Source organism: Bicyclus anynana, chromosome 21 (assembly GCF_947172395.1).
Source record: "Bicyclus anynana chromosome 21, ilBicAnyn1.1, whole genome shotgun sequence".
NCBI classification, from domain to species: domain Eukaryota; kingdom Metazoa; phylum Arthropoda; class Insecta; order Lepidoptera; family Nymphalidae; genus Bicyclus; species Bicyclus anynana.
The window spans coordinates 10,656,781-10,680,533 of record NC_069103.1 but is presented as its reverse complement, the minus strand read 5'-3'; the positions used below and the strand labels follow the sequence as shown (position 1 = coordinate 10,680,533).

Sequence of the window (23,753 nt, the reverse complement as noted above, 5' to 3'; positions counted from 1 at the left end):
TACATAGTGGTTCTAAAAGAAGGTTTTGTTACTTTACGTTTATTTATTAAAGTGTTTTTCAGATAGCATGGGTACGGTGACAGTTGCCTTATGACGTCCATAATACGTACTATTATCGCGAAAGGCGGCCAACTTTCAAGAGCGAAAAAAAGTCCACTAATTAAACCAATCAGTATAACAATCAGCATAATGCAAGATCAGTCAAGAGGCAATTAAAAAATATATATATTTTTATAATTATAATATATATTAAATATGTAATTATATATATTAAAATATATATATAATTACTCATGAATAGTACTAATATTATAAAGCTGAAGAGTTTGTTTGTTTGATTGAACGCGCTAATCTCAAGAACTACTGGTCCGATTTGAAAAATTCTTTCAGTGTTAGACAGCCCATTTAACGACGAAGGCTATAAGTTATATATTATCCCCGGGAACGAGAACCACGCGAGTGAAACCGCGCGGCGTCAGTCAATAGTAAAATTCAAAACTACCGTCATGTAAAACCATTTTACCACTACGACACTGGTCTTCAATACTCAGTATTTGCAACTGAAATAAATAATAGCTATCCATATAAAGTTTCGGACACAAAAAGCTCCCGTTCGATCAGTAGGTAAGTGCAATATCGCAAATGGTACATTTGAGCACTTCTAGATAACATTGAATGGAACTTTGCAGTAAATTTGGATCTAACTCTACGTGTCGATTCACAAAGTGCGGTAGCTATCGGATGAAAAGTGTTGTCAGCATAATGTTTCACTTTCTGTTCTTACCCACTTACATATTATTACGAGTATAAAACCTATTCATCGAAACTAGTGTTAAGTTTTGTTAAATATTATACCTACTACTGTACTGTGAAAATAATTTAAGGCTTAGCTTTAGATATTTTTTATTTTTTATTCTTTACAAGTTAGCCCTTGATTACAATCTCACCTGATAAGTGATGGTACAATCTAAGATGGAAGCGGGCTAACTTGTTAGAAGGAGGATGAAAATCCACACCCACCTGGGTTCCATCCCCGGCTGAGCCGATTGAGGTTTTCTCAATTGGTTCAGGTCTGGCTGGTGGAAGGCTTTGTACGTGGCTATTTACCACCGTTCCGGTACGATGTCGTGTAAGAAACCGAAAGAAATGTGGATTTTCATCCTACTCCTAACAAGTTAGCCCGCTTCCATCTTAGATTGCATCATCACTTGTAAAGAATAAAAACAAAAAAAAATCGATTAATAAGTTATTGTATTAAACTTCCTAAAGATTATTTACTCGTAATATCAATACTCACGTTCGTTCGTTTATTTTTATAAGGCAGATATCAAAAGGGAATAAATTATAATAAGGTTTAACTTGTAAGTCTTCCCAGGCTTTCCAATTAATTTAACATGATCTTTCTGGATCATTATTAGCTTTATAAAGAATTTAATTAACGCACTTCAGTCACGAAATCGTAAGAAACGAGATACCTACTTATCACAGAGAACTTGTAATTTAATTGAAGCCAGCTTAAACAAAATTAATCTAATGCTTGTCAGGTTTGAGGGCTTATGTTTTTAATTAAATATATTAATATTACAATACAGTTATAATTTTGACGCCTTTTTGGAAAGTGAATATGGTTACTTTGGTAATAATTAATTATTTCTATCGATTTAGACAATATTCAGAAAAATATAGTCAGGCTTCAGAAGTTAAGTTATTTATTATACAATAAACTGTAATTTTTGAAGTCTGTATTTTTTACCCGACTGCAAGAAGGGTTATGTTTATCGCGCGTATATAATATGTATGTATGTATTTAATATTCTTTATTGCCTCATATCTTCCAAACTGCTGAATGGATTTATGTAATTAAGATATCGTTAGCTTTGTCTTAATAACCCAAGTGTTTTAGATGGGTGAAATAAAAAAAATAACAACACGACGACTGTGAGACATTATAGACTCGAGGTGAAAAAATATATATATTTCGTATAGGTATTTTTGATACTAGGTGCAAGCAGAGGGCCTAGTGGCAGTTTGATCGTAACGTAAACGCGAATTTCTAAGGAATTGAAACAGCGCCATCTAGTGGCACTACTGCACAACTGTTTCAATTCCATATAAATTTGCGTAAACGTCAACGTGATAGTAACAGTATGAAAATATTGAACTCCCACTAGGCACACAGATTAGGCAGTCGTCGGCAGTCAAAATCTGAAAAAAAATCTCAATTTGGTGAAAGAGTATTCAACGATCCAGTTGTTTTTATGACTAAATTTGTATTTGTTTTTATTTTTAAACTTTAGCCTTAACTTATAATCATTCGTAGCATAATATTAAGTTTGCCAATAAAACTACTCATTACAAGTTATTAATTTAGCTAAAAATAAAATATATTTTGATCATATTATTAGGGTTGATGTAACTATTTAGATTAATTGAGTGGTGGAAGACCTATCCTTAAACTCATCATCAACAACCCAAATACGGCTCACTGTTGAGCACAAGTCTCGTCTCGAAGCTCCGAATAAGAGTTAGGTCTTTAACCACCACGCTGGCCAAATGCGGATTGGTAATTAGAGAATTAAGTAAATTCTCAGGTATGCAGGTTTCCTCACGATGTTTTACCTTCGCCGTTTGGGATACGTGGTATTTTATTTCTGAAAATGCACTTAACTGAAAGGTAGCAAGTGCATACCCCGGACCGGATTTGAACCCATGACTTTTGAACCAGAAAAAAGCAGAGGTCATATCCACTGTGCTATAAAGGCACTATTCTTAATCGTTCATCCTGATCATTAAACTATCTTGGTGCAATTAAAATGAAAGTTTAATTCACCAAGTTACTACTGCCGTGAATAAATAAAAATAAAAGATAACGATCTCAGAGTCAGTCATAACTAAGGAAGTATTTTGGCATAGTCCCAAAAATCGCGCAAACATCCAATAGTCTTTATGGGGCAGGGCGAAAGTTTGCTTGTTATCGAAGAAATATCTGAAGTCACAACATAGTCCCGTCTTTATAGAAAAAGTTTAGAGGACTGCACGCTCGCCGGACTGTTGAAACATTGGGCAGTAGTTTAGGAGATTCGCCGCCGATAAGAAAATAAACCCAGAATATTAAGGTAAACAAAGTTGAGACTATCTCAGCATTCTGTTCGTATTGTTGTACTTAATAGTTTGTCAGTGTTGTGAATGTGTGCGTTTTACTTTAAAAAAAGTTAAAAATAATATATCCTACTAATCACACTAATATTATAAAGGCGAAAGTTTGTGTGTGTTTGTATGGATATTTGTTACTCTTTCACGCCACGACTACTGAAGTGCATGTGAAGTCTGTCAATTTGCATTGAGCCAGCGTGGTGGACTAAAGCCTAACCCCTAAACCATTCTGAGAGGAGACTGGTATTCAACAGTGAGTCGAATATATAGGTTGTTAATGATGCACTTTATCTAACTATAATTTTCAAAGAGTTTTTCTTCTCCAAGTACATTTTACCCTAATATATTCATACACTGTCGAAATTATACTTTCAACTACCATAATATTAGGAGTAAAAAACTGGAATGTATTGTCAATATTGATTTACCGAAAGCGAAGGATATTGTCAATGTATTAAACAAACAAAGTACTTTGTAACCAAAAGTTTACAAAGCTCAATGTTGGACAAGTAAAACAGAGTTTTGGATACTTAGACAAAGTCTCTGCTAATAAAATTAAGTTTTATACTTTAGCAGTCGTCTTAAGAATAAATAAAAAGTAGCAACTTTGGACATAAGCCGGAAAGAAAGTTAGTCAAGTAGGTAAGTATCACAACATTTTAAAAAGAAACTCATGTTTTCTGTTGGAAAAATTTATGTTCTATTTACTGACAAATACGATTATACATGCTTGACAGAATCATCACAATTTTTGTTTAAGTTTAAAAGGAGATGGTCCAAAATTGTATGGAGCCCAGGATCAGTCATTGTACCCTGGCGGAAATAAAAGAAAATATTTTTTTTCACTATTTTTGATTATACAAATCTACGAATTTACTTTAATTCTTTCGAAATAATATTCATTCTCTCCCAAGAAATGCAACACTAATATGGGTAATAATGGCGGATTGATGACGTTTTCAATGCAGTAGTCAATTTGACTTTTGCTGTCAATTGTCATGTCATAGGTTGTCATATGGGCGCCATCTTGATTTAATTCAAAAACTTGGGTTTTTATTTTATTTATTTCTTTTTATTTAGTTATATTTATTCAGTCTATTAAATTTTAATAAAATTATAGTATTTTTTAAATTTTGATGATACGGGGTACAAGAGTGAACCTGAAATGGACCATCTCCTTTATGTTGTATTTACTGACAAATACGATTATACAATCAACACAATTTTTGCTAAAAATTAAAATTTGGGGATCGGTGCAAATTCGCACACAGAAACTACGTATACCTAATTCCAACATTTTCGTATGAATTGCAAGATTTCGTATGACAAATAATCTCATGGTTATTCTTAACTCTAGGAAATGTTGATACGAATATCTTAGCATTCCATGGATTCACCGTGCGGGTGCCGGGTCCATTGCATCCGAGCAGAGTCCTGAACTTGTGACTACAGAACGTAGGGTTAAGGAATTCCTTGACGATCGATCAACACTCCCCGTTCTCTGCTCGTGTTGTTCTCCCTCCCTAGCCAAATTTGGTAAGATCCCATTAGAGCAGCTTCGGATACTCGTTCTAATATAGAACTAGCTGCATTTCTAGAGAGGCCATGTCTGGCTAATGCCGCTAAATTCGTCTTAATTCGACTTATGGTATATGGTATATGCATTTGGGGTTAACATATGTTACTTTAAAAGCTACGATGCCACAAACAGACAAAATAAAAATTTAGGACTCATGTATTGACCTCGAGGTTAAAACGGAGCGCACTGACAAACACGCAATGCGTTTACAATGATTTACTTTAGATAATTAAGAAAATCGTTGTGAAAGGAAAAGCCAAACAAAAGCCTCCCGACACGATTCGCGCCCCAATGTGACGACTGTGGCATACGAAATGAGGGGAATCAACGAACCGAATTGTAGCCAACGCCATACACACCCGTTTTATTCGATAACGACCCGCTTTTTCGGAAGCATAAGGGCGGGACTACATAAGTGTGGACTCATCACTGAAGTGGTCCAATTTTGATTTTGAAACTCAAAATAAAATGACAGAGATGGTATTCGAAAGGGCTTTAAAGCTCTTTGATTTTTTATCCCATTTATATTTTATTTATTGAATCCGTTAGTGATTAACAAATTACACAAATTTAAATTTACTTAATTCTAGCTAAATTAAGCTTAGCTTTTAACATTACCTTATTTTATAATTTAGATTATAATATTTAAATAGTTTGATATTTTAACAGGCCTGAACCAGTTTATTAATATTAAACTCATCGTTGACGAATCCCGTTACAATGATTTCTAATGAGATTCTATCACCAACAGCATTTTTTCGAAAGTATAATATTTATACTAATTGTTCCAAGTATTTTCTAGTTCCATGTAATCCAAGCTTAAGATCCCTAAGCTACGTATACGCGTAACTCAAAGTGAAATTTTATGCTCACATAAAAATCCACGTGCTAACTGCCCGTATTGCGCAAATTCACAGATTAAATTGTATCATGTATTGAAATTTAGCCTTTATGCTTAGTGGAATAAGAGTTACGCGTTTCGTGTATTTCGTGTTTATGCGGTTTTTGAACAAACATTGAAAGTGAAATTAGCTTAAGGATTACAGTACCAAGGTTGTGGAAACTCTGTCGTGACAGTGAAATCAAATGTAAGGCTTATAATATAATAATGGATCTCTTTTTATGAAAGCTGAAAATTTGACAGTTTATGCTTCTACCACACCAGACCGTAGCAGTCTTGGAGCTTTGGTAGCAATATATATTACTCGCGTAGCAATATTCAGTTTATCACAAATCCCGCAGGCACCATTGATTTTACCATTCCAAATTTCAGCTAATTCGTTTTATTAGCTGCAGCACAAAGGAGGACCAAACATACACACTTACGTACGTACATTTCATCATTATTATCAACCCATATTCGGCTCACTGCTGAGCTCGAGTCTCCTCTCAGAATGAGAGGGGTTAGGCCAATAGTCCACCACACAGCAGACTTCACACACGCAGAGAATTAAGAAAATTCTCTGGTGTGCAGGTTTCCTCACGATGTTTTCCTTCACCGTTTGAGACACGTGATATTTAATATCTTATAATGCACACAACTGAAAAATTGGAGGTGCATGTCCCGGACCGGATTCGAACCTTCGCCCTCCGGAATCGGAGGCAGAGGTTACATCCACTGGGCTATCACGTACGTACATACGTACTTACGTATTTAAGATAAACATGCAGCGCCAGATAAAAGGTAATAAAGAATATTACATACGTATATACAAGATACGCGAAAAACATAACCCTTCTTGCTGTCGGGTAAAAAGTTTAAAAAAAAATTAAAATGAAAAATAAAAAAAAATACCGACGCACCTCAGTCGCCCAGATTTCAGTAATACAACTGTACCAAAATTTGAATTTTGAAAGTCTCCTGAAAAACAATTGACAATTACCTGGCAGCATGCGGCTATGTTAACAAAATTCAGAATGCTTTTTTTAGTACTCGCACAGTAAATCGGCGTATGTCTCCCTGGAGAGAGTTAAAAATGTCGGCGGACCAAGCTGCCCTGTATATTCTGCTTTTTAAAACACCCACACGGAGTTAACGTGGTGCATTTTATTTTTCATGAATCCAGATAAGTGTATATAAATACATAACTTCTATTGTTACGTAAGCTGCAGGTATATCCCTCGTTGGTACAGTGGTTAGTTTCGTGATATCCTTGGATCAGACTATAAAATACGAGCTTTTTTTAAAAAATAGATGGATTTGGTCCAGGAATTTTGCCTTGGCGTCTAACATTTTTTTTCTCTTTTTTTTATTCGTAACGAATAACGAAAACTACCTAATAGATTCCTGTTGTAGGCTAATCTTAGCTTAGAGACACATATTGTACAGGCTTTTTTTCTTTGAGAACGGTCCTAAGAAAAAAAACAAATTACGCGGATGAAAGAACAGGAAACAGCTTAAGTTAATTGTACGCTAACTACTAGCTTCATTTCTTTTAAGAATATAGAAAAGAATATAGTTATCTAATAGTTACATATTACACTAGCCCTGCGGTTTACCAGCGTAGTTCCGTTTTCGTGTGAATACTGGGATAAAATATAACCTATGACAGTCGCAAATAATGTGGCTTTATAGTGGTAAAAAAAATCTAATTCGGTTCCGTTGATCCAGAGATTATACCGACAACAACACACAAACTTTACCTCTAATATTAGTATGGATTGACGAACTAACCAGATAATCCACTATGGACTACTAATTAAACGTTCAGGAAAAACCCTTTTGACTATATGACTATATGTTATAAACCACCAACCAAAGATTTTCAACTAATTGTGTAATAAAAGAAATTGCAATATGAGTCTACAAGAAATAGCCTTGTTCCAACTAAAGTAACAAAATTACCAACAGAAATTTCTCGAAGTAAATGAAGCTAAATAATTTTAGAAAATTTTATCGTGAAAACTAAGGGTCGCACAGAGAAACTTCGACGTTAAATAAAAGGTGTAAAGCTGTTTACACATTGCCGTAAGAACCGCAAAAGCAAGCGAGCAAGTGGTTTTACAACAATTTCAGTCTGATACGTTATTAGTGAAACTTTCAGTCTCTCTTTTTATCGAGAACGGTAGATGCACATTAGCAATTAGCGCAACGGTTAAGAGACCGAACTTAAATTGGAGGGATCTAGAGACAACATTGGACTAGTTTCGTTCCAACTCTCAAACTAACAAGCGTTTGGATTATAAGTCGTTTTTAAAATACATCTGCCATATCTTTTCAATGTGACCAATATTCCCATTTCGATTCAATACTTTAAATTTAGAGTATTTGACACTTTTTGAAACCATCTTTAATTGTTCATATTTCATTCTATTGAATAGTAAAAAAATATTAAAATTTTCGAGACTTAAATAGTCTTAAATTTAAATTTTAAATTATACTTATTATTAAACGTCCGAAAACGCTGTCCACCAAAATGGTCTACAAATTATCTGAGCCATTTGGTGCCATTACGTCAAATACATCTTGCTTACTAACAACTCTAACAAAAATTAGCTCTTAAAACCTTAATAACTTACAAACGGATTCCTAAATCATTCGCGGACAGGCAGCAGGAATCCTGAAAAGGAAATTGACTGAAAGAGATACGGTTTTGCGGCAATGTGCGATCAACTCAAACCGAGAAATAAAGCAACAGCAAGTAAAAAAGAGCAGATGTCAGCGGCACGGGCGTCGAACAAGTTTGCGGCGGCGGGATTCACCGGCTTAATCATTTTTGCGAACGCGGCCCCAACGGAATTATCACTGTTAGCTAACTAGCTTAATAAAATTGTAGTGTCTGCGCCAGCTTGGAAGCTTTCACCATTTTGTTTTGATATTTAGAGAAATTAAGAATTATTAACTTAGCTTTGTTAGAGAAATATGTCAGTTTTTTTTTTTATTTTTTGCACGCCGTGGCGCAGTGCTTGATATTGTATTTTATACCCGACAAATCAAAAACGTGTCTGACTATATTTTTGTTAACTTTTAAACTTTGACAATTTTTTTTTTAAGAATATTAGCCATCTCTTTTATAATATAACCAATATTCCCATTCCCCTCCAACTAGTCGGGAAAGACTGTGCTAGGAGTGAGTACGACAATAGACCAACGAGGCGGGGATCGAATCACCACTCCTCGGTGATGAGTCCGACCGCTCTTACCGTTGAGCGATTGAGGCTTAAGCTTAAACAAATTTAAAAGTTTGGAACAGATTGAATTGATTGAGGTAATTACATATTATTTTTTACATATATTTTTTTACATAATAGAGAACAAAAGCTAGCAATGAAAACGAAAAAATAATACAATCATCTTCATTACCTTTGACCTCTATAATAGCTAGACCAATAGGGTAGTAGAGTATTTGGTGCTAAAGAGCGACTAAGAGTAGTCAGTCTTTAGCACCAAATAATTTTTTATTAAGCTTACCATCATTAGAAAAACGATTCTAATGTGGGTTGATCATAAAATGTGATGTTTATAAGATTTAATAATAATGACCGGGATGGACGACTTAACATCACTAATAAATAAATTATAAGTAAAAATAAAATCAGAACCTCATAAATAGTTTTAGTAATATTTTCGAATTGAAGTAGGTGAATAGAAAACAACTATCCGATCAAAAAAAAAATTATTGCCTTTTAAAACTGCTTCCAAAGCAATTGAGCTAGAATTAAATTGAAAGCGAGAGAAAAGTGACTTACAAAAAGCAGTCACAAAAATATACAGCCTTTAACTCTTTACCGCTTAAAGCGAAATTCGCTCATAAATTTAACTGGAAGCCGCCTTATCTCCCAGCTGAAGCTATTTATTGCTACAAATCGACAGTAGGAGACAACTTTTAGGCAAAAATAAATTACTTAAATGCAATTTTGTCCTGTTCGGTAGATTTTAAATGCATTTTTGGTTTTATAAAAAGACTAGCTGACGCTATGATGTTTCACCCGCGTAGTTCTCGTTCCCGTGGGAAAACGGGGATAATATATAGCCTATTGCCTTCCTCGATAAATGGGCTATCTAACACTAAAAGAACTTTTCAAATAGGACCAGTAGTTCCTATGATTATCGCGTTCAATCAAACATACAAATTCTTCAGCTTTATAATATTAGTATAGATTTAAAATCAATTTGATGTTGTATCTAGTATTTTAATTACTGTTTGATTTCTAACATATTCAAATATTACTTATATCTTGATATCTATACTAATATTATAAAGCTGAAGAGTTTGATTGTTTGTTTGATTGAACGCGTTAATCTCAAAAACTACTGGTTCGATTTGACAAAATCTTTCAGTGTTAGATAGCCCATTTACCGAGGAAAGCGATAGGCTATATAGTATCTAGTATCTATCGGCGTCAGCTAGTGATTGACATGAGTCTTGTTTTTACATTCTGTAATCATGTATTTTGTAAGTAAGTTTGTTATATCTGTATGTATATTTCATAGATATTATATTTATGTATATAAATATGTCTGTGTACTTTACCTATTCCATTTACTTTTTTTCTTTTTTATTATTTTAAATTATTGGTTGTTTGGAACAGATAAAGTATCAATTGTATATTGGTTACTGATTTGTTTATTTATTTTTACGAGTAATTATTTCTCATGTGGTGTATAATAAAGATTATTTCATTAATTATTTTCTGAAAATACTGATGTTTATATCCCATGAACTTCTATGAATGGAATTATTCCAATGTTCCCGATTCTACAAAATAAATCCTGTTAAAGTTATATAGAATCTGAAAATAACTAAATAAGAGAGTAGTCAACAATATCTAATAACATAATATTGTTGAAAAATATTACTAGCTCTCGAATATTGAATCGGCGAAATAGAAAATTTTAATATTTTGCTTGACAAAAGATTCCTATGAATATCTCATGCTTATTATATTTCCCGTGCTCAGTTACCGCAGACTCGAGAGGAAATTCTTTGACGCAGAGAACGTACTTTGCGATGATCACAAAGTGTGTACATTCGTTCGCTGGTTGAATATGTATCGAAAATATCTTACTTCAATATTTTTGAAAATAAATACACTGTGTGTGATTATTTTTGCAATTTTATTTTCCTTTCGCATTTTCTTTTTGAAAGGCTGGATGCAAGGTGCTCCTAGATTGGGGTATTTACTTACGGCCGCCATGAAAACTCTCTCGAAATTGAACAGTGGTGAAATCTAGTGGATTGACGTCTTTTACTAGTTTAACCTAGATGATAAATTAACACATTTAGTGCTCACTACTCGGATCCGAGTTGGGAGGGGGGATAGTAGCGGTGCCGCGCACTCGGATCCGAGTGACCGGCCTGTGCATTTTGTAGTAGTCAGTAAGCCGCCGGCGTTTGAGGTGAGTTTATGTTGGTTTGCGCGACCGCTCTGAAACATATTCAACTTACGAAAACGCGTATTGGTTTCATTATAACAGTGTAATTGTGACTTTTACACACGATCGTATCAAAGCTATTTTTGCACTAAAATGGACAATAAGGCTGGACCGTCTGGAAGTAAATCTACGAGTAGTTCTAGAAAAAAGCGTCGGCAAAGTGATGACTATGAGTCTGACTATAGTGATGAGGATGTGTATTCTCAAAGAGCTGATGAAGACTCTTCAAGTTCAGAGGACTCTTCTAGTTGCGGCAGTGATGATAGTATCTTTGATACTAGACTGAAGCAAAAGACGACCAGCCGTGTACCACCAGCTCAACCTTCAAGGTCATCTGCCCCAAAGACGACAAGCCATATACCACTAGCTCAACCTTCAAGGTATGACTAACTAATGATGTTATGAACGCATGACAATAAATATTTGAAAACAATGTGGAAAATGAAATCTCCGAGTGGGAATCGAACCCGTTCCTTCAGGATTCCATCCTTGACACTTTAATCACTAAGCCTCAAAAGCCAAATTCCTCATTGCTTTGAACCGTCTCAAAGAGGTGTAGTTACCATCAAAAAATGCTTAAAAATATTTATTATGAAATTAAATTGATTGAACTCAATAATAACAGTAAATTGTACTTAATTCCATTTAATTTTATTTAAAGGTCACCTGCCTCAAAGACAGTCAGCTGTGTACCACCACCTCAACCTTCAAGTTCATCTGCATCAAAACGTGGTTTATGTGAGTCAGATGGAAGGGCTATCATTCAATGTAAGCGATTAAGACCTTCATTTAGGGATGGCCCCACGCGTAATAATTCTACTCAATCGTTGAAGTTACCAGATCTAAATAGTTCCTCAGCATCGAAGTCAGCGCCTCGACTACTGGAATTTGATGGAGACGGTAGCTTTGAATTCAATTCTGAAATTGACTGCCGTCCTACATCGCCGAATATCGTACAGGACTATGGAGATTTTTTGCCGGATATACCAATTAACCCTACCAGTTCAACACCTAGCGTATCTCTTCTGAGATCCGATGCGATCACCCCCAACCTTTCGCCAGAACGTGATGACGTCTCTCCATCAATTATGGCTGTTCGGAGATCTGGAAGTCGTACTCCAGACTTACCCGATGATTTTTATCTATCACCCAATAACTCACCCTCTGGTCAAGGAGCCACTACCACCTGGAGCAGTGATCCAAGCTCCATGAAAAGCTTAGAGTTTACTAAGGAACAGGAACTCTTAGTGCCGCCTCCAACTGATCCTTACGAAGCATTCCGACTAATGATTGATGACGAGTTGTTAGATCTTATAGTTCGCGAGACCAACGCGAACGCAATAAGAGTCGGTAATGCACAAAACGTCAAACAAAACTCCAGAATAAAATCTTGGAAAGATTTAACAAAGGAAGAACTGCTGACATTTTTAGGACTCCTTCTTCACACAGGAACAATTCGACTAAACCGTTTAAGTGATTATTGGAAACGACACTATTTGTTTAATATTCCATGCTTCGGACAATTCATGTCACGAAATCGTTTTTTACTTATTTTACGATGCCTACACTTTACGTCTGTAACCAGTGAAGAAGACCGTCTCAATAAAATCCGACCATTCATGGATCATTTTAACAATAAAATGAAAACTATTTACTGTCCAGGTAAAGAGCTATCATTGGATGAGTCCATGGTATTGTGGCGCGGTCGGTTGCTGTTCCGACAATATATAAAAAACAAACGGCATAAATATGGCATTAAACTCTATGTTTTAGCAGAACCAGATGGTACGGTCTTGAAATTTCAAGTTTACGCCGGTGCTAATGATGAGACATCAGGGCAAGGACATAGTAGTAAGATTGTCTTCAAACTACTAGAAGAGAGACTGGACTGTGGCCATCATGTATACATGGATAATTATTATAATTCTTATGGCCTGGCTGTGAAATTGCTAGATCGACAGACATACTGCACAGGAACGTTAAGAAAAAACAGGAAAGATAATCCCGTCGAAATTGGCTCTGTTTCACTGGAAAAGGGAGAAAACAAATCCTTGTTCTTGAACGGCGTTCATGTCGGAAAATGGAGGGATAAGCGATACGTTCTGTATATTTCTACAGAACACGGTAGTGAGATGATGGAGACTACTTCCAAAAGAGGATCTATAGTAGTGAAACCAATGGCAATCGTTCATTACAATAATTTTATGTCGGGTGTTGATCTTCAAGATCAGATGTTGGCATACTATCCAGTCCAAAGGAAGACGCTGCGTTGGTACAAGAAGCTGTTTGTGCATATGCTGCAAATGAGCCTTACTAATGCATTGCACTTGTACAATACATTTTCGGCGAATGACAAATTAAATCTATATGATTTCCGTATGAAGATACTGGAGAAGCTTTTACCTGATCCTAATGATGTAAATCGACGCAATGTTTTGAAAGTGAAACACGAACTCACAAAAATAGAAAAGACCCGGACGAGAGTTAAGACAGTAGGAAGAGTCACGAAACAAACTATCGAAGTGGTCCGAAAAGAATGCAAAGGTTGCAAATCACAGAAAAAAAGGGTGCAAACAATTTATGAATGTAAGCAATGTGAAGGTTCTCCAGGTTTCTGTACAAAATGTTTCTGCCTAGCACATTCATAATTGTTTTCATTAAATTTTATTGTTTTGTTACCTATGTGGTTAAAATTTTCAGAATATTTTTTATTCCTTTGTACCTTTATGTGAGTGACTCACCTTTATTCTGTGACAAGTTTTCAATTAAACTTATAATTATTACGTACTGATACTTTTGATTGTATGGCTTTGATTTGATTTTTGATAAATATTATTGTATCGCTCAGATTTATGAATGTCTTCCTCAATAAATAATTATTCAAATGCGCATTATATTTTATTTACTATCTATATCCCTATGTTACTTAGGGATAATATAGCATTTAAAATGTAAAAGAATTATCGAAATCTGTGGAGTAGTTCCATTCCAACCATTGCTGTCCCTTACGCTCGGATCCGAGTGACCGGCACCTGGCGCGCTATGTGCCTAACACTCGGATCCGAAAAAGGTTATTTTTTATTAAAAAAATAATAATAACAATATACTTTCATCCATATTTTTAAACATACCTATATACTTAATCAAAATACGCCTTAAAAAAATTTGGTTTCTGCCTAATTATTTTAATAATATCTTAAGCAGTGAATGTGTTAAGTAATTAAAGGTTGTAATTAATAGGTATAACAATTATTATTAAGAAACTAAAAATCACGTCTCTCAAATGGTGAAAGAAAAACATCGTGAGGAAACTTGCACACCTGAGATTTTTTTTATTCTCTACGTGTCCTGGAGGTCCTGGGTTCGATCCCCGGCTGGGCATATTGAGATTTTCTTAATTTGTCCAGGTCTGGCTGGTGGGAGGCCTCGGCCGTGGCTAGTTACCACCCTACCGGCAAAGACGTACCGCCAAGCGATTTAGCGTTCCGGTACGATGCTGTGTAGAAACCGAAAGGGGTGTGGATTTTCATCCTCCTCCTAACAAGTTAGCCCGCTTCCATCTTAGACTGCATCATCACTTACCATCAGGTGAGATTGTAGTCAAGGGCTAACTTGTAAAAAATAATAAAAAAAAAAAAGTGTGTACCTAAGTCTGCCAATCCGCTTCGTGCCAGAGTGGTAAACTATTAGCCTAACCCTTCTGATTCTGATAGGAGAGTTGTTAATGAAGATGATGATGATTATTAATTTCTTAATTTAAAGAAAAGCATATCTTTCCTCGCCCGACCATAGACCACAATATGTTCCGAAACCACAAAGGCCCATTGGACTAACGAGTCAGTTAAGACAGCATAGCTTCAACCTTTCGTATTGAAAGGAAAAGGAAACAACTGATATTATGAATTCCGCACGTATCCAGCGGACGGAACGGAGTGCAGATGTCAATGAATACCTGACGTCAATTACGTCGGAAGGGTTAAAGTGGTGCACGTTGGGCATTCTAGCTTTCAAGGGATGAGAGAGAGAGAGATTTAATAGCCCGACCTAGAACTACATGATACGAATTCACATTGGCCCACTAGACCAATGAGTCAGGAATTTTACAGCTTTAGCCCTTCGTTATGAAAGGAAAAGGAAACAACTGCTATGAATTCCGCACGTATCCAGCGGACGGAACGGAGTGCAGATGTCAATGAATACCTGACATCAATTACATCGGAAGGGTTAAAGTGCACGCTCGGCATTCTGGCTTTCAAGAGATGAAAGAGAGATTTTGTAGCCGAACCTAGAACTACATGATACGAAGTCACATTGGCCCACTAGACCAATGAGTCAGGAATTTCACAGCTTCAACCTTTCGTTATGAAAGGAAAAGGAAACAACTGCTATTATGAATTCCGCACGTATCCAGCGGACGGAACGGAGCGCAGATATCAATGAATACCTGACGTCAATTACGTCGGAAGGGTTAAAGTGGTGCAAACTCGGTATTCTGGCTTTCAAGAGATGAGAGAGAGAGAGAGATTTTGTAACCCGACCTAGAACTGCATGATACGAAGTCACATTGGCCCACTAGACCAATGAGTCAGTTAGGAATTTCACACACATTTGAACACAGCTTCAACCCTTCGTAATGAAAGGAAAAGGAAACAACTGCTATTATGAATTCCGCACGTATCCAGCGGACGGAGCGGAGCGCAGATGTCAATGAATACCTGACGTCAATTACATCGGAAGGGTTAAAGTGGTGCACGCTCGGCATTTTGATTTTCGAGAGCCTTTATCTTTATTTTATTTTTAGGAGATTCTTTACCCTTGTATAAGCTGCGTTTTGGAACGTATTTTCTTATTGGCATCCTCGTGTTAATACTTACAGACTTATCCATGATTGATCAGCGAATTGGGTCTAAACTCCTATTATTATTAAAATTTATCTTATAATTTTGTTATAATTATTTGTAACTGTATTTGTTAATTGTATTAAATGCAATAGGTTCAGGTAAAGATTATATGTATTATCTGAATATTTAGAGATGTACAAAGGATTACTCGTGCCTATTAATTTTTATCGTGACACACATACAAATAACATGAAAATTAATCGAAAACTTTTCAAGTTATATTTATGAAAATTGGCATAGATACGGTTAAAAAGTGCAGTGTGTTTCAAGAATTACTAAAAAATCATCTTGAAGTTTTTTTCGAAGTAAGAGATTTTTATTTACCGATGTCACCTGACGCTACTTGTCTGATACTATTAGGTAATTTTTTTTTCTACTTACATTTTTCAAGGTTTTCTACACACTAACGTATTGGAAATCTAAATCGAATTGCAGTACTTCTTCATCAGTACAAAGTAACTAACTACTTCCGAAACGTAATACCAAAACAGACCAGGAGGGCTATTCTGTAACCATGTTTTGTATAACAAGTGCGAGTTTCGAATTCAACTCTGTATTTCTCTTTCTATAGTATCGAGTTAGATTAAGAGAGATTGATGTAAAACTCGCGCTTGCGAGTTATAAAAAACATAGTTACAGAATAGTCCTCCTCATTGAACAAAGCTGGGTATCGAGCCCAGTATCTCTCTATCGTCACTAAGCTAAGAACACATACATTACATATGCACCACGTGATTTAACAAAATAAATTAAATGGCGCGGTACAAGAACGCAACGGAGACTACAAATTCAGCACGAACCCAGCGGACGTGACGACTTCTAGATAACAGATGTCAACGAATAGTTGACTGCAATTATGCTTTCAACGGAGAATCGCTACGCGCTGAGCTAAGGCACCATTCACATCGGCGCAAAATAAAAAAAGTGACTCAGCACGCGCCGTTAGCGCTTGCTTGCTTGCTCTAACTGGTAACAATTTTGAATTGGACGTTTTTCACTCTCCACCGCCGATGTTTTTAAAATCCATTAAATTATTATTAATGGAGTAGGTATTAATGTTTTTTGGGCATTTCATATAATTTTTATATTTTTTTAAATTGTTAAGTATATTTTTACTATCAATGTTTTGTATTTTAATTAGTAATGTTTTCTTTCTTTTTTTTTCTCTTTTGTGTTATTTTGTTGTAGTTTGTTTAAGTAAATAAATAAATAAAACTCGAAGCGAAGCGACGCGATCACGCTTTTGATGGGAATCTTTTTAAAATTACTTCCATAATGAGATGCAAATCAAAAAACTAATGATTAAAAATTTGAGGTTACTTTGAGTTATTTTTTAATATTTCTATTTAATATAACTATTGATTTGGAAAAGCTACCACGTTTATTTAGGTAAGTTGATAATTTTGTGATAATATGATAAGTTAATAAAATATAAAATCAAAAAATAAATAGGTAATTATGAATAAAATTGTATTATTTACCACTGTTGGATAGAGCGTCTCAATAACAGTCGAATGATATCATTTAAAACAACATATTGTATCGCGATGCTTCGCTTCGATTCTCCACCAATGTAAATGGAGCCTAAGCTTCCAACAGAGAATAGCTATTCCTTCAGTCTAGTGATGCTCATTTGTTCAATTTTCATTTTTAAAGCCATTCTTGAGTTGTCGCTTGCTTTCTGTTATACTTGTTGATTTTGTTTTTACTACGAACACTTTACTAATTAAAAGTGTGGACTGTAGAGTCCTTATTCTATGATCCTTGGGGCGTTAATTAACTAATGGTTTCAGAACATCAACTAAATTTCATTTGCCATATAAACCTGCATGTAATTTAATTTTAATAGTTAGCTAATTTCTAATACACCAGATTTAATTAAAGTTAATTTAAATACAGTATTTTGTTAATTCTGCTAAGAAATAGGTATTTTTTTTATAATAAGAATATTTGCCGTATATTCAATAATATGACCAATGTTCCCATTCCCCTCCAACTAGTCGGGAAAGACTGTGCTAGGAGTGGGTACGTCAATAGACCAACGGAGTGAGGATTGATCCACCATCCCTCGGTGATAAGTCCAACCGTTATTACCATTGAGCTATTGAGGCTTGATATTTTAATTTTTAATATTAATTTGTATTTCTACTCATGACAGCCCAGTGGATATGACCTCTGCCTCCGATTCCGGAGGGTGTGGGTTCGAATCCGGTCCGGGGCATGCACCTCAACTTTACAGTTGTGTGCATTTTAAGAAATTAAATATCACGTGTCTCAAACGCTGGAGGAAAAACATCGTGAGGAAACCTGCATACAAGAGAATTGAGCGTGCGTAAAGTCTGCCAATCCGCATTGGGCGTGGTGGACTATTGGCCTAACACCTCTTATTCTGAGAGGAGACTCGAGCTCAGCAGTGAGCCGAATACGGGTTGATAATGATGATGATGATAATCCATAATTGATTTTTATAGTTTTTTTATAAAGTTTACTTCACATCTTAGGCGACATCTACGCTTGTTATTAGGTAATATCGTACCAATTAACCTAGCACGCAAAAAATAAGGTAATAATAATAAAAACAAGAAGAAGAGTCACAAACATTTATTTCTTAAGCTTTCTTTACAAATAAATATGTTTTATCAATATAAAAGCTTGCAGTGAATTGAAATAGTATTTCCCCAGACTACTTCTTTTTCCAACTTGTAAGACTAAAGTTGAGTATCTATTGTAATAAATTTCTGAACGTATTTCACTGTTTGTCGATATTCGACGTGAGGTAACAATGGACCAGTTTGAAGTTGTTACGTAGAAGAGCAATACAATTTGTTCCGCTAAGTGGTTCAATACTGCAATTGTGAATCATAGAAACTTAACAGAAACTCTCTGTTATACGTTTGAAATGAGAGAGTTTACCGTTGAAATATCTGAATGTATTCCCTTATTTGCTTTAGAGTTAGTTAAATGTGATCCAATTATGAACTTCACGTGCAAAGAGTGAAGCAATACAATTATATTCGAAAAGTGGTTTGTACAAAGGTACAAGTCAATAAAGGAAACTTAACAGAAATATTAATAACACATTTTGATTCGCTAAGTGGTTCAATACTGCAATTGTAAATCACAGAGACTTAACAGAAAGCCTTTGTTAGTATTACGTTTTAAATGATAGAGGTTTCCGTTAAAATCTCTGAATGCATTTCCTTATTTGCTAACATTTACAGTAAGGTAAATGTGAACTATTATGAACTTCACGTGCAAATGGTGATGCAATACAGTTTTATTCGAAAAGTGGTTCGTGCTAAGGTACCAGTCAATCAAGAAAACTTAACAGGAATGTTAATTATACACTTTGATTCGCTAAGTGGTTCAATACTGCAATTGTAAATCAAAGAAACATAACAAAAAATCTTTGTTAGTATTACGTTTTAAATGAAAGACTTTTCCGTTGAAATCTCTAAATGTATTTCCTTATTCGCTAACATTTACAGTAAGGTAAATGTGATCCAATTATGAAACTCACGTGCAAAGGGTGAAGCAATACAATTAAATTCGAAAAGTGGTTCGTGCTAAGGTACAAGTCAATCAAGGAAACTTAACAGGAACTTTAATTCGCTTAGTGGTTCAATACTGCAATTGTAAATTATAGAAACTTAACATAAACTCTCTGTTAGTATTACGTTTTAAATGATAGAGTTTTCCGTTGAAATCTCTGAATGTATTTCCTTATTTGCTAACATTTACAGTAAGGTAAATGTGATACAATTATGTTCACGTGCAAAGGGTTAAGCAATACAATTAAATTCGAAAAGTGGTTCGTGCTAAGGTACAAGTCAATCAAGGAAACTTAACAGGAACGTTAATTCGCTTAGTGGTTCAATACTGCAATTGTAAATTATAGAAACTTAACATAAACTCTCTGTTAGTATTACGTTTTAAATGATAGAGGTTTCCGTTAAAATCTCTGAATGCATTTCCTTATTTGCTAACATTTACAGTAAGGTAATTGTGAACTATTATGAACTTCACGTGCAAATGGTGATGCAATACAGTTATATTCGAAAAGTGGTTCGTGCTAAGGTACAATTCAATCAAGAAAACTTAACAGGAATGTTAATTATACACTTTGATTCGCTAAGTGGTTCAATACTGCAATTGTAAATCAAAGAAACATAACAAAAAATCTTTGTTAGTATTACGTTTTAAGTGAAAGACTTTTCCGTTGAAATCTCTAGATGTAATTTATTATTTGCTAACATTTACAGTAAGGTAAATGTGATCCAATTATGAAACTTACGTGCAAAGGGTGAAGCAATACAATTAAATTCGAAAAGTGGTTCGTGCTAAGGTACAAGTCAATCAAGGAAACTTAATAGGAATGTTAATATTGCATTTTGGATGAGTGAGCATTGTACTGGAACTTACAGAGCGTATTCTTGGTTATTGCCGCTCATTAATGTTGGGAAATACATGAACCAATTATGGAATTCACTTACAAAGAAAATAGCAACACAATTACCTGCGGGGTGAGGTTAATTAAATGGTTCATTGCAAGAATAAAATTGTTGCTACAATATCGTGGGATACAAAGATAGATACAGTCGTTATAGTTCCTTTTAGTGTGACCTATTGTAATATTATGCTCGTATTTAGGTTAAAAATTTTAAAACTCACTATAGGACTTAATATTTCTGTTGAAACTAAAATATTAGTTCCTCTTAGGTATTAGGTATTAGTTTCAAAGAATATTACAGTATACACTAAAACCGAGAGGGTAGGAGTTAGATACCTAAGAGGTCCTCAAACAGACTCTGTTTGGGGACCTCTTAGGTATCTAACTCCTACCCTCTCGGTTTTAGTGTATACTGTAATATTCTTTGTACAATCTAATTCAGTATTTGGGCTAAACTTTTGGAAACTTTCTAGGAAATAATATTTTAGTTTCACTACAATTATCAGAAATGTGTGTTAGGAGTGAGTACGATAATAAAGATTTAGGGATCTAACTCTCGGTTATTAGTCCAATCTCTCTACCGTGAAGAAATTCCCGATAATAAGGCCTATGTAGATCCTAAAAATATAGGTAATAGAAAAACGTTGCCGAATATTGTAAAATCAAAACTAATATTTGTTGATTGACTAAGATCGGATTTTTCGTTTGTTTGTTACGATTTATTTCAAAAACTACTTAACCGAATTAAAAAAATTCTTTCACTATTAGAGAGCTGCATCTTCACCGAGTACCATTAGTTTATTTTATCTCCGTATCTCTACAGGGACGGGAATTACGTAGAACAAATCGCGGGGCATCTGCTAGTATTTAAGAAAATTTAACTGATATTAAGAAGTTACTAGGCTATTTCGGCATGGCTCTCTTAATGATATAATAAAAAGGGCTCTTGCCACCATAAATATTCCTGCGATAATCGAGCCGTCAGGAATCAGTCGGGATGATGCAAGATACCTGATGGATTGACGCTGGTTCCCTGGGAAGTGGGGCGGGCCCTAATGTGGGACGCTACATGTGTCGATACATTAGCACCGTGTCATATCAGGGAGACAGAATCAAGACCGGGAGCCGCAGCAGAAAAAGCTGAAACCGGTAAGTGGCTCAAGTATGCCTCTCTGACAGAGAGTTATATATTTGTACCTTTTGCCGTGGAGACCCTTAGGCCATGGGGTCGCAGTGCCAAAAAATTTTATCGAACAATTTCACCGCGGCTAGTTGCCTCGACTGGTGACAGAAGGGCTGGCTCATTGTTTGCGCAAAGGATCAGCCTGGCTGTCCAGCGCGGAAATGCAGCCAGTATTCTTGCCACCATTCCACGTGGGCATGATTTGTATAGTTATTAGGATAAGTTAGCTTAAGTTCTATATTGTATTCGTTCAGCATGTTTTTTTTTTCTTTTTATTAGAAGTTACTTTTATCGGTATTCATCGTAAACTCAGTAGTATTTCAAAAGTTATTTCGCTAAGAGAAATAGTGGCACAATTTACTTCGGAAACTGGTTCAGGCAGGCAATTAGGTACGTTTCAGGCATGCCCTATTAATGTAAAGGATACTTTCATACGTATCAAACGTCTAAGATTTTGGTAAACGCGTAAATTTTAATAACGTATGATTTTTTAAAAGAGCATCCGTTGAGTTTATTGTTTTATCTATTGGCTCGTCTCAGCAGAACCTGCCTTACGAACCGGTGGTAGAGTCGTTACAAATAGTCAAACTTGACGTTTCAAAAGTGCTTGTAAACTAAGCGTACTTGAAAATAAATGAATTTTCATTTCAAAGTAGCCCAACCTGTAAGCAACCTGTTATGGTCGTGACCACAAATCTGGCTGCAGCCGTAGCTTTTGGGACCACGGCCAATGACTAGTCGTAGTGATGGCGTGTGTGAGGTGCCTAAACAGAAATTATGACGTCATTAACAGCCAATATTCGGCTAATTGTTGCATACGAGTGTACTCTCAGAATGTGAGGAATTAGGTTAATAGTCCACCACGATGTTCCCAATATGGATTGACAGACTTCACAAATGAACTAAGAAAATTCTCAGTTATACAGGTTTCCTCACGTACTTTTTCTTTTTCTTAGACATGTGATATTAATTTAATTTCTTAGAATGCACTTCATTGAAAAGTTGGAGTTGCATGCCCTGGACCGGATTCAAACCCAGACCCCTCCGTAAAATATGATAACAATTAAAAACTAAATGATAACTGTATGGACCCTCGTTCTTACTATAAGATAAGCTAATCACTGGCTCATTTCTACACTAGTATGGCAAATGACCATCCCGGTCAAGCGCCGGTGACAGACTGTCCCATGCCCCCACTACCAATGTACATGAGACAGTGTATGTAGTATTGTAGGTATCTATTTAGTATGCACAAACACTGCATCAACATTTCTCTATCTCTTAAATACAATAATATCACATATACATATACAACTCGTATCCATGTTTACTCCAACACAATATACGATTCACAAAACATAATATCCGAATACAAATAATAATACGTATTGGAAGGGGCTTGATTGAATGATTGAATCTGGTTCACCCTTCGCCGTGAATGCTGCCTAATCAGGCGCGGACGAAATGTTTTGTCAGGCACATGCCTGAGTGAGTGGAGGATGATAGCTTTGTTATTGGAATTATAAATGCGATAGTGTTCTAGGTAATGTGTTTTCGATACGTTTTTGTTCCTGTTCTGATTTATATTCTCAGTCACAGAACAGACAATTCTAAAAGCTAACGCTTTTAGCAATAGAAGTAGCAAGGGGGCGTGGCCCACGTACACCCGGTTGTGCGGAACAACGCAAGCGTGTCCGCGCATATACTAGCAGTCTTGTTTTGTTCTGTGACAAAAGGAATAAATAATATTCAACTCTAAATTAAGGGTGACATATTTCATTTTTCACTAAATATTAAACAGCCATTTAGGCCACGCCCCTGGGTACGCTGGTTTCAGTACAAAGAATTGGCACTTTATCAATCTAGTTATATCTGTGTTCTCAGTAATATGTCATTCCAACCCATATCACTCTCTCACTGCTGAGCTCGAATCTCCTCTCAGAATGAGAGGGGTTAGGCCAGTAGTCCACCACACTGGCCCAATGCGGATTGGTAGACTTCACACACGCAGATAATTAAGAATTTTCTCTAGTATGCAGGTTTCCTCATGATGTTTTTCCTTCACCATTATGAGACACGTTTTATTTAATTTCTCAAAATGCACACGGAAA

The 23,753-nt window shown here is 35.5% G+C and overlaps 2 protein-coding genes across 2 annotated transcripts in view; both read left to right on the top strand.

The window, feature by feature from the left end:
- The window catches only part of LOC112044369 (uncharacterized), a gene marked incomplete in the record, with an annotated part of 306,951 nt that overhangs the window by 86,599 nt on the left and 196,599 nt on the right, over positions 1-23,753 (top strand).
- LOC128199255 (piggyBac transposable element-derived protein 4-like) lies at positions 10,949-13,895 on the top strand. Its single transcript, XM_052888010.1, has 2 exons — positions 10,949-11,488; positions 11,770-13,895. Exons 1-2 carry the CDS (start codon positions 11,202-11,204, stop codon positions 13,754-13,756), a joined length of 2,274 nt encoding a protein of 757 aa, XP_052743970.1. The 5' UTR covers positions 10,949-11,201; the 3' UTR covers positions 13,757-13,895.